Below are 12,991 nucleotides of genomic sequence, written 5' to 3'. Positions count from 1 at the left end.
CATGTTATTTTGTGTCTACTGTGGAAGAGCCAGACTTGAGAGCAGTAAGGCTCTGTCCAAAGACTAACCTTATTTAAAATAAAAAAAGTAAGCAATTATACAACAGATCTCCCTAGAATTGAGCGCTGATGGGACCATAACATCCAGTTGTGAGGTGGGTGACCAAGACATCAAAAGATCAGCCTGACTACGAGCTTTATAATTAATTCAGGGTCTAATTAAATAGATTCTGGCCTTATCCCCAAACAGTTTTCTGCTGTTAACCATCAGTCTTTTGCAACCGTCAGGTTCTTGCAGCAACAAGCTCAACTTATTCCTAAACAAAACCATACAACTTCAATTAGTACACTGCAAGGGCATTTTCACCATCAACTGACAACTAGCTGATAGGAAGTTGGTCAACCTTCGTACCCGGTTTTATTGGCATTTGGAGGGCTTTGAGATAACCACAATAAATAATGGGTATTTAACTTAGGAGAGGGAAAGTAGGACATCTGTTAATGAGTGGGAAAACACAGGGCAGCAAAGAGGGAAAAAAAGGAACCAACTGCCCTTAAGATGATCAAGCACAGGATTTAAGAATACCACCATGTTGGTTATCATCAAAGTCTGTCAAAATGGAAGAACCACAATCTCACAAGACATCCAAAGAATTAATTATTCACAGCTGCAACCACTTGTCTCAGAAGTACTGTTAGATGCCCCAAAGCAGCCTCTTACTATTGTAGCTAAGTTGACATCTTTAAACTTTTATCAGCTTTCTGTTCGATCCAGTTATACTTATTGGCTTGTTCTCTTGCTTTTCTAGAGCTTCTGGCTCTTTGAAAATCAAACTTAATCGTATCTGGATTCGTGGTGCTGGAAGAGCACAGCAGTTCGGGCAGCATCCGAGGAGCAGTAAAATCGACGTTTGTATCTGGGACTTTATTTGAACAGCATTTTGTTGCATTTCTCCAGGTTGAGAGATTGCAGGAGCTGGGACAGTCACTGTAGTGTCTTCCTTACCCATTGGAAATAATTGCCAAGCCTGAAACTAATATGATAGCAGCCATTTATACACAAACCTTGTTGCAAGTTAAGCAACTTTCTCAGAGCTCTCAGAAGAACTCTCCAGATTTTCAATTGAGGATCAAACCTCCTTCAGACCATTGAGTAATTAAGTGATGTATTCACGCGAAATACTGAGATACACAAATTTTCATTCACAGGAAATGGGCATCACCAGCCAAACCAACATTTATTGCTATCCCTAATTGCCCAGAGGGGCCCCAAAACATTACTAGGTCGCTGAATTAACAGTCAAAAGGTGTGGTGCTAGAAACTCTCAGCTGTTTTGGCAGCATCCGAGGAGCAGAAGAGTCAACATTTCGAGCATCAGCTCATCAGGAATCCAGCATGCCCAGCATCTGCAGTTTTCACTTTCCCCTCTGGATTAACAGTTAGTGATAATAGCACTAGGCCATCACCCCCTCAAATGCACAGGTGGTAAGACTGCTGATGCACTTTATCTGAACACAGAGCTGGCACTCAAACATCACCATCTTGCACTATCAAAATGGTGGCTGCATGTCGCAGATCTCAAGCCTTCACCCAAATACATTCACCTGCGCAAGCTTTGGCCTTATCACAATCCTTCATTTAACATACAAGTTTCATGCTCAAATAACAGATTGGAAGCCCAATGATTCCAATTTCACACTTGATCACTGATTTTTCATTTAAATATAAAAGGAGCAAAAGCACCAGCACAAAAATAAACTTATTTAGATGCACTAATCTCTGCTTGTAATTTCCTATTCCCTGACCTGACCCTTCTGGTTGTGGGGACCAGACAGGCTTTTAAAAAAAAACACAACTATCTTGGGTGGGCTATAACAGCTTTGGCTATAATTTACCGTGAAAATGGGCAGCACGGTGGCTCAGTGGTTAACACTGCTGCCTCACAGCATCAGGGACCCAGGTTTGACTCCATCCTCGGGCGACCGTGTGTGGAGTTTGCACATTCTCCTGGTGTCTGCGTGGGTTTCCTCTGGGTGCTCTGGTTGCCTCCCACAATCCAAAGATGTGCAACTTAGGTGAATTGGCCATGCTAATTTGCCCATAGTGTTCAGGGATGTGTAGATAAAGTGCATTAGTCAGGGGTAAATGAGAGCAATACAGTCATGGAATAGATCTGGGTGGGTTACCCCTCGGAAGGCCGGTATGGATTTGTTTGGCCAAAGGGCCTGTTTTCTCAAATATAGGGATTCTTTGATTCTTCTATGAAAATATGCATTTTTTTACAAGTCATAATGAGATTTGAGAGAATTAAGGATCATTTGTAATTTTTGGCTGTTCAGAACAAGTGAAAAACAATGGGTTCCTGGACTGAGATCATGCAATTTCTTTTTGCTTCCTGAAACAGAACATTACACTCTCGCTCCCCACTATTTACTTGTCTGCCCTGACGGAGGCATAAACTCCTGTGAGGAATAGCTCCACTGGAGTCAGGAACTGTTCTCTAAATCATTCATGTATGAGCTAAAGACACTGACTGTCAACTGGCTATTAGCCAAAGTTGCCTCACAGCCAAGTTCCCAATCTCATCCAGTGACCACACTTACACACTTTCCAGCAGAGGTCACTGAACAGCATTCAGTAGCAGGAAGCCTAGTTGATTCTGAAATTCCCATCCTTAGTACAGGACTTGAGACTAACTCTCTCTCTCTCCAATTATAATCCCAGCTAACCCAGCAGAGAGCAGAAATCAAAATGGCTGCTGTCTGGCCCTGCATATTCAGTCGCTTGAGGGAGCTTGTAGAACTTTAATAAACTGGCTCTGTAACCATTGATACAACATTAATTGAATCATCTCAAAAATCCATGATTTTCAGGTTACTGGTAGATTAGGGTCTTGTCTCCTTGCTGGTCAGTGGGAGAGATAATGAGTCTAGTTAAAAGCTTTTAGAATCGAATGAAATATTCTGAATATTAAATGACCAGTATTTATGTTATAGATACATGCTGCGAAGTATAAAAGCACAGATTGTAGAAGGTACTACACATTGCTGGTGTATTAATAAATGTTTAGCCCATGTCAGGTTTCACATCGTCAAGATGTCGGGCCTTGGCTGAGATCGGATTCCATTCATGCAAACTATCCTCAGCTACAAGTGACAATTCATCACAAATCAATGCTGGTAGTTATTCTCCTCAACAGCAACACATCAAGATCTGGGAATGTGCCCACAGAAGTGCCTTTCAATAGTAATTAGAATAATAGAACCACACAGAAGGATTCAGCTCAAATGCCTGTGTTCTCCAGAGCAATCCAGTCACTCAGTCTGTGGCCCCCTCCTCCTCGATCAGTTTCCTTCAGCGAGCGTTCAATTTATTTTTCAAAACTTTGCAGTCATCTTTTAAGCAGCAGCTTCCCAAATCATTGCCAGTTGCTGCGTTGAAAAGTTCTTCCTCACCCACCTCCTAGTCCAAAACCTTAAACTAGAGTCTCTCCCAGACCTTGTACAATATGCAAATGGGAGCTTCTTTCCTTTGTTGAAACCCATCATAGTCTTATGTGTCTCAATTAAATTGATGGATTATAATTGAAAGCAGGAACCTTTGTCGATGTTTTTCCTAATTCGGTGCAGCATTACTCACCCTACCCAGTAACTTAAGTAATATGCACATAAGCATTACGACTGGTTAGAGGATACTGGCAATCTTTCTTTAACTAATGTCGAGGGAAATAGAGCAAATAAAGAATTAGAGAAAACACTAAAGATGAGGACACAGTAAGATTCAAAACAAATGGCTTGACACAAATAAGCTCTCAAATGAAAAATAAAACCAAAAACTGACACTAACGAAGAAAATGGGCTTGTTCTCAAAATGCTGCATTGCCCCGTTACCTAGGAGGTGAAACGATGCACATTTTTATAGCACTGCTCAAAGAATCCCCAACATTTTACACGTCTTTGAGACACCTTGAGAAAAACTGAGGCTGTGTTTCATGGCCAATAATTACAACTGGAACAATTTGATATGATCCAAGTTTGCAGTCAGCAGAGAAATCTCAATGAAGGTTAATTACAATGGAAACAACTTCCAGCTGGAATACTACAGTCTGACAAGAGCAGGGGAGCTCTCCCACTGTCCTGACTAATAGTCATCCCATAATCAACATTTGCTGAAACACATTAACTGATTATCACCACAGCACTGTTTAGTGCTTGCTGTGAACAAACTGTTTACTATTTCCCACATACAGTCAGAGATGTACAGCATGGAAACAGACCCTTCGGTCCAACCTGTCCATTCCGACCAGATATTCCAACCCAATCTCGTACTACCTGCCAGCACCTGGCCCACATCCCTCTAAACCATTCCTATTCATACACCCATCCAGATGCCTTTTAAATGCTGCAATTGTACCAGCCTGCAGCACTTCCTCTGCCAGCAGGTTCCATACACTTGCCCCCTTCTGCATGAAAAATTTGCCCCTTAGGTCTCTTTTATATCTTTCCCCTCTCACCCTAAATCTATGCCCTTGAGTTCTGGACTCGCCCCAATCCCAGGAAAAAGACTTTGTCTATTTATCCTATCCATGCCCCTCATGATTTTATAAACCTCTAGAAGGTCACCCCTCAGCCTCTGACCCTCCAGGAATAACAGACCAAGCCTATCCAACCTTACCCTACAGTTCAAATCCTCCAACCCTGGCCACGTCTTTGTAAATCTTTTGTGAAACTTGAAAGGGTTCAGAACATCCTTTCAATAGGAAGGAGACCAGAATTGCACGCAATATTCCAAAAGTGGCCTAACCAATATCCTGTACAGCCACAACATGACCTCCCAATTCCTGTACTCAATACTCTGACCAATAAAGGAAAGCATACCAAACGCCTTCTTCACTATCCTATCTATCTGTGACTCTATTTTCAAGGAGGTATGAGCCTGGTCTCTTTGTTCAGCAAAACTCACTAAGACCTTACCATTAAGTGTACAAGTCCTCTCCTGCTATGATTTGCTTTCTTAAAAATGCAGCACCTCGCATTTATCTAAATTAAACTCCAACTGCCACTTCTCAGCCCATTGGCCCATCTGATCAAAATCCTGTTGTGATCAGAGGTAACCTTCTTCGCTGTCCACTACTCCTCCAATTTTGGGGTCATCTGCAAATTTACTAACTGCACCTCTTATGCTCACATTCAAACAATTTACATAAATGACAAAAAGTAGTGGACCCAGCACCGATCCTTGTGGCACTCCACTGGTCACAGGCCTCCAGTCAGAAAAACAACTCTCCACCACCACCCTCTGTCTTCTACCTTTGAGCCAGATTACTAGTTCTTTCTGTATTCCATGACATCTAACCTTGCTAACCAGTCTCCGATGAGAAAACTTGTCAAACACCTTCATGAAGTCTGTACAAATCACATTCAACACTCTGCCCTCATCAATCCTCTTTGTTACTTCTTCAAAAAGCTCAATCAAGTTTGTGGGACATGATTTCCCACACACAGAACCATGCTGACTCTCCATAATCAGTCCTTGCCTTTCCAAATACATGTACATCCTGTCCCTCAGGATTCCCTCCAACAACTTGCCCACCACCGAGGTCAGGCTCACTGGTCTACAGTTCCCTGGTTTGTCCTTACCACTCCTCTTAAACAGTGACATCACGTTAGCCAATCTCCAGTCTTCCAGCACCTCACCTGTGACTATCGATGATACAAATATCTCAGAGCAAGAGGCCTAGCAATCACTTTCATAGCTTCCCACAGAGTTCGAGGGTACACCTGAAAGGTCCTGGGGATTTATCCACTTTTATCTGTTTCAAGACATCAAACATCTCCTCCTCTGTAATATGGACATTTTTCAAGATTTATTTCCCTACATTCAATATCCTCCATGTCTTTTTCCACAGTAAACACTGATGCAAAATACTCGTTTAGTATCTCCTCCATTCCCTGCTGTTACACACAAAGGCCGCCTTGCTGAACTTTGAGTCGTCCTATTCTCTCCCTAGTTACCCTTTTGTCCTTTATGATTTGTAAAAACCCTTTGGATTCTCCTATACCCTATTTGCCAAAGCGATCACATGTCCCTTTTTACCCTTGCGATTTCCCTCTCAAGTATACGCCTACTGCCTTTATACTCTAAGGATTAATTCAATCTATGTTGTCTATACCTGACATATGTTTCCTCAATTTCTTTAGTCATCCAGCATTTTCTACATCCAGCAACATTTCCTTTCATCCGATGAGGAATATACTGTCTCTGGACTCTCGTTATCTCTTGTTATCTGAAGGCTTCCCATTTTCCAGCCATCCCTTTACCTGTGAACATCTGCCCCCAATCAACTTTTGAGTGTTCTTGCCTAATACCGCCATAGTTTGCCTTTCTCCAATTTAGAACTTCAACTTTTAGATCTGGTTGATCCTTTTCCATCAGTATTTCAAAAGTAATAGAATTATGGTCGCTGGCCCCAAAGTGCTCCCCCACTGACACCTCAGTCACCTGCCGTCTTATTTGTCAAGAGTAGGTCAAGTTTTGCACCTTCTCTGGTAGGCACATCCACATATTGAGTAAGAAAATTTTCTTGCACACACTTAAATTCCTCTCCATCTAAACCCTTAACACTTTGGCAATCCCAATCTACATTTGGAATGTTAATGTCCCCTATTATAACCACCCCATTATTCTTTTAGATGACGGAGATCGCCTTACAAATCTGTTTCTCAATTTCCCACTGACTTTGGGTTTCTATAATACAATCCCAATAAGGTGACCATTCCTTTATTTCTCAGTGCAACCTAGCTAACATCCCTGGATGTATTTCCGGGAATCTCCCCTCTCAGTACAGCTGTAATGCCATCCCTTATCAATAATGCCACTCTCCTCCTCTCTTGCCTCCCTTTCTATCTTTCCTGTATCATTTGTATCCTGGAACATTAAGCTGCCAGTCCTGCCCATCCTTCAGCCATGTTTCTGTAATTGCTATGATATCTCAGTCCCATGTTCCTAAACATGCCTTGAGTTCATCTGCCTTCCCCGTTAGGCCACTTGCATTGAAATAAATGCAGTTTAATTTATCAGCCCTAGGAGAAAGGGAGGACTGTAGATGCTGGAAATCAGAGCTGAAAATGTGTTGCTGGAAAAGCGCAGGTCAGACAGCATCCAAGGAGCAGGAGAATCGACGTTTCGGGCATGAGCCCGAAAGAGGGCTCATGCCTGAAATGTCGATTCTCCTGCTCCTTGGATGCTAATTTATCAGTCCTACCTTGTTCGCTTCTTTGTCCCTGCCTGCCCTGACTATTTTACTCTCTTCTCAACCGTACCAGTCTCAGATTGATCTCGTTCCCCACTATCTTCCTGTGTCCTACCCCCCACCATAATAGTTTAAATCCTCCTGAGCAGCTCTAGCAAATCTCCCTGCCAGTATGTTAGTCCCCTTCCGATTCAGGTGCAATCCATCAGTCTTGTACAGGTCACTTCTACCCCAGAAGAGATTCCAATAATCTAAAAACATGAGTCCTTCTCCCATACACCAGCTCCTCAGCCGTGCATTCATCTGTTCTTTCCTCCTATTCCTACCCTCACTAGCTTACAGTACCAGGAGTAATCCAGATAGTACCCAGCCTCGAGGACCTCTTTTTTTAAATTCCTGCCTAACCCACTATATTTTCCCTACAGAATCTCATCTTTTTCCCTTCCGATGTCATTGATTCCAATGTGTACAATGACCTCCTTCTGATCCCTCTCCCCCTTGACAACATTCTGCACCCTCTCTGAGATATCCTTGATCCTGGCACCAGTGAGACAACACACCATTCTTATTTTTCGCTGTTGGCCACAGAAATGCCTGTTTGAGTCTCTGACTAGACAGTCCCCTAATACAACTTGAAACCAGACATACTCCTCATTGCATTAGAGTCAGTCTCGATACCAGAAACTTGGCTGTTCATGCTACATTCCCTGAGAAACCATCACTCCCTACAGCATACTTGTTTGAAATGGGGATAGCTACAGAAGACTCCTGCACTACCAGCCTACCTCTCTTACTTTTCCTGGAGTTAACACAACTATGAGACTGTATCTGCAACTTTCCTCCCTTCCTATAACTGCCATCTATCACAACCCCTCGTTCTTGTAAATTCCTCATTGCCACTGTCTCTCGAACCAATCCATTTGATCGGATATAATTCGCAACCAACACCATTTCTTGCAGACATAATCCTCAGTAACACAAACTCTCCCTAAACTCCCTCATACAACAAGAGGAGCATATCACTCTCCTAAAGACCATTTTTGCTTCATTCAATCTACAGACCAAGATAGCACTGTCTTATTCCCCCACAAAACACTGCTCCAGGCTAACTTAATATTTCTGGCTTATATTATTAAGATTAATCAAGAGACATATCTCAATAAAACATTGAATCAAGAGAGAACCCACTCTACTCACTACTGGCGACTTACTGTAAGGCCACACTTAAAAATATTCACTATTGTTTCTGTGCTGTGACTTCTCTCAAATAGGTTTCACCAAAATTAGTTGTGAATTTCATTGTTCGTTAATTTTCCAATTCAACTCCAATGTCCAGCAATACATTGCTGTGTCAGTTAGCAGTGTGGGTTTCTTCACTCTCTCTCTCTCTCCCCAGCACTGACCTCACCATGTGCTGCCTTTGTCTGTATCTTTCCCTTTTAAAAGTGCCGCTGTTTTGACTTTTTTATCTCCAAAAGTTCCAAAACAATGCAACAGCATATAAAACAGTAATTGCTGCCCCTGGAATTCGAGGAAATCCCCATCAACACTTAAAATACTTCAAAAACAAAAGGAGCAGCCTGTTACAGCCAGAAATTGTTCCTGTCCTCCATCTTGGATTACCACACCACAGTGATTTCATTGCAAAAGTACTGACAATCTGAGTCTGTGAAAGGTAAATGTGTGATCTGTCTTTCAACGCATGGTTTCTTGAAGACAGGAACTACATTTCCGACAATATTTTTTTTAAAAAGACACAATCTCATTGAAACAAAGCTCTGAAGGGATTTGACAGAGCACATGATGAGAGTGGTTTCATCTGACTGGAGAAATTTAGGACCGAGTGGGCAGCCTCGGAATATTAGGACAGAGGAGCAGCAGAAATGTCTTCACTCAAGAACCGCGCACTATCAGAGTTGTCCATGCGCAGTTGATGAGCCCATTCTAGATAGAGATCAATATGTTTTAAGCACTAAGGGAATTAAACAAGATCACAAATAAAGCAAGAGGGTGGAATGGAGGTAAAAGGTCAGCCATGACTGCACTTATATGATGGACCAGGCTCAACAGGTCACAGCTATCTTTTGAATGCTTTACCTCTGACTCCATTATGTCCTAAAGCATAAAAATCAGTAAACATTATGATCTGTGTTTCTTCAATGACTGTTTAAGCTAACTAGTTTTTTTGGTTTTACATGCATTTTTGCTCTGTAATATGTATTACGTGCAAGAGATTTAAAAATGCAAACAAATGGATACTAAAATACAGAATAATACATTAAAACAAACCACTTGATTCCCTGAATATATGTGTGCATTGACTTGAGCAGCTTTCCTGAGTTCAAGCTTATTAGGCATAGGGGCTTCCAGCTTGGATAATAAAATCATAAATGACAAAGGAAGAAAAAAAGGGTTTGTTCTTACCTGCCATCCCAAGTCCCGAAAACTCACATACAGTTCATGCTTTTTGCAAGCTTGTCGCTGATCACTGGTGTTGTATTCTGTCAGAAGAAATAAAGTTAAGTGCTTTATTTAATAGTCAAAGTGCAGATGTAGGATGAGCCATTTTGGTTCTAAGGAGAAATCCATTCTCTCAGCAAACAATTGCCCCTCAAATGACCCAGGTTTTGACCTCCACAATTCTACTTGGAAATCCACTGGCCAGTAGCCATGGTGTTCCATATCTAGGCAACTGGGATTTCCAGCATTCCACTTGATTCAATGTTTTGCCTGGTTCTATTAATGTCACCTATTTGTTTTCTTTCAAAGCTGGATTCAGAACTTCTCGCACTGTCCCCCACAACCAAGTCTCCTGACAGTGTGGTTCATCACTGTGGTCCCATTTAGCATAATTTCCAAAATTTAAAACTTTTCTGAGCAATAGTATTAGAAAGAATCTTCCACACAAAAAAAAACATAGCTTCATGAAACTGGCCTTCAACTTAAAAAGAAAAGTAGGTTTACTTAATATGCCAAATCGCTTCTCTGTTAACCATTTATCTGAAGACTCTGTGGGGTTAGCATCAGGTCTAATTTGACAAGATAATACATGGCTTGAAAAGGGTGGACGCTAGGAAATAGTTTCCGTTAGGCGAGGAGACTAGGACCTGTGGACACAGCCTTAGAATTAGAGGGGGTAAATTCAGAACAGAAACGGGGAGACATTTCTTCAGCCAGAGAGTGGTGGGCCTGTGGAATTCATTGCCACAGAGTGCAGTGGAGGCTGGGACGCTAAATGTCTTCAAGGTAGAAATTGATAAATTCTTGATGTCACAAGGAATTAAGGGCTACGGGGAGAATGCGGTTAAGTGGAGTTGAAATGCCCATTAGCCATGATTGAATGGCAGAGTGTACTCGATGGGCCAAATGGCCATACTTCCACTCCTATGTCTTATGCTCTTATGGACTCCAATTTCTCTGGCCAAGACTTTTTGTTATATCTGTTGTAACGCTTAGAACACCTCCCCAGAATGATCCTCAATGAATTTCATAACTGTCTGTCCATTTCTGGCATCAGTGCTCAAATTCTTCCTAAACTGTTCAGTCTCTCTCCTTCGCAAGACTATTGTACATTACACACCAACCATTTAGTACAGCATCATTTGTGAATTGGACGAACATCCAACTCAGGTTCAAAATCAGTTACATAGGTCAGAAATAGCAAATAGTGTTTCCTAGTTTATACCATTCTCCATCCTATTTCAAACCTGCAGCTTCAAAAGGTTTTGCCTGGTTTGCAACTAACAAAGGTTTCTTTACCCCCTTTAAGGTGCTATTTTGTTAAAAGTTTAAGTACACTTTTAGCACTGGCTTTTCAAATGCCCCATTCGGGCATCACTTCCTCAAAAAGAGAGTCTGGTCTTCCTTTTCACATTAAGCTGGTTTTCATAGAGATGCACAGCACAGAAACAGACCCTTCAGTCCAACTCATCCACGTTGACGAGATATCTTAAATTAATCTAGTCCAACATGACAGCATTTGGATCCATATCCCTCTAAACTTTTCCATTTATATACCCATCCAGATACCTTTTAAATGTTGTAATTATACCAGCCCCCACCTCAGTCAGTTCATTCTATACACACACCACCCTCAGCTTGAAAAAGTTGCCCCTTAGTTCCCTTTTGAGTCTTTCCCCTTCACCTTTAATCCATGCTCGCTAGTTTTGGATTCTCCTATACTGGGTAAAAGACCATGGCTACTCACCCTACTCACACCCTTCAGGATTTTATAAACCTCTATTAGATCACCCCTCAGCCTCTGATGCTCACTTTAATGATTATTTAAGAAAAAGCAAACTAAGTTTTGTACTAACTGATTATTTGCACCGATCGACAGACAGCCCTGATAACAGACCAACAGTTCAGAGGGACTTCATGAGCACAATCAGCAGTTATAGGTTTCATTGCTAGTTTCACTTAACACCGTTCTAAAGCTGCTTACAAGTCACAGAATTTAAGTTTAGGACCTCTCATAAAAAGTGATAGGATTCTAGAATCTTCACTAGTGAAATCTTTCAGGATGCATGCTAAGTATCGTTTTTCATTTTCAGTTTCAGTTTCAAGCCCATGTTTACGGTTCAAGGGTTGAGAGATATGGCAAAGCCAGCATTTGATGTTCATCCCAAACTGCCCCTTGAACTGATGGTTTGGTGACCCCCCAAGGACCGGATTTAAACAAAAGAGTTCTCACTATGATATCTCATTTTGAGATCAAGAACTCTAGATTCTACCAAACCTCTTCTCCTAGGAAAACACTGTCTGAACTTCTCCAAACTTTCCCTCCCATGAATCCCACCATTTTAACAAAAGTGGTTCATCAAAATTCCAGCTACAGAGCTGGGTTTTGAACACCTTTAATTAGGCAGTGTTGACACCTTTAGTCAGTCTGCTGGTGGTACTAGAAGAAAACACATGATAAGCAGCACCATGCTTGGCCAGCGCCTACCTTGAATCTTATTCTGCCTCCAGAGCCCGTGTTTGGGAAAGTGTCTTACATTTCACCTGCAAAGATATCCAATTCCCAGTTTACACCTGTTGCGCTTGCACTAACAACTGCAACTGAACTCCTGTGCACAATTAACTGCTGTGGCAAAGGCCGGTGGGCTGTCTGTGTGCAGCTTGTGAACTATTCCCCTGGGATTTGAATGCATTAATAAAACCTACTTAGTTTTCACCCAGAGTGATTTACTGTGGGTCATTTTTAAAATGGACTTAATGAATGGGGTTTAGGGAAATACACCATTGCTTTGAAGAGGGAGAAGTAATGAAGAATTCTAAAAACCACCTTTGCTACAGGGAGAACAGAAAATTCACCGCTGCCTTTATGACAGGACCAACAAAATAATAAGAGTGTTGAGACTCTGCTTAAGCCTACATTGCCTAATGTTACTTTTCCACAAATAAGAATAAAAGTTCCAGACTCTTTCCCCCTTTGACACACAATACGGATCACATCTGCAATGGAAGGTGCATGGCACACATTTCAGCTCAGGGATGATTTGCGTCGTGTTTGCACTGTCCTGCAACATTCAAAATGTTACACGAATCATTTATATGCCTGTGATTAACTAGAAAGGGACAGAGATGCAAAAATACCCACACGGTTATGAAAAGTAATCCAAGGTTAACACTCGCGCCCAATGGACTGTGTCACAGCATGGATAGAAATGGCTGCTGACAGGAGTTTAAAAATATAGCCTTGCAATCGCAAACTACAAAAGGAATTGGGATTTGTAG

At 41.7% G+C, this 12,991-nt stretch overlaps 1 protein-coding gene across 1 annotated transcript in view; it reads right to left on the bottom strand.

Annotated features, from left to right (window-relative positions):
• Positions 1–12,991, bottom strand: part of bmp6 (bone morphogenetic protein 6) — a 134,125-nt gene that overhangs the window by 15,419 nt on the left and 105,715 nt on the right. The window contains exon 5 of the mRNA XM_072570813.1: positions 9,677–9,753. Within this exon, the coding sequence (XP_072426914.1) occupies positions 9,677–9,753 (77 nt within the window). The remainder of the gene's footprint in view (positions 1–9,676; positions 9,754–12,991) is intronic.

The sequence above is a fragment of the Chiloscyllium punctatum genome, chromosome 5 (assembly GCF_047496795.1).
Source record: "Chiloscyllium punctatum isolate Juve2018m chromosome 5, sChiPun1.3, whole genome shotgun sequence".
Classification (NCBI taxonomy): domain Eukaryota; kingdom Metazoa; phylum Chordata; class Chondrichthyes; order Orectolobiformes; family Hemiscylliidae; genus Chiloscyllium; species Chiloscyllium punctatum.
Note: the sequence above shows the minus strand (reverse complement) of the source record. Positions and strands in the feature narration are given on the sequence as shown.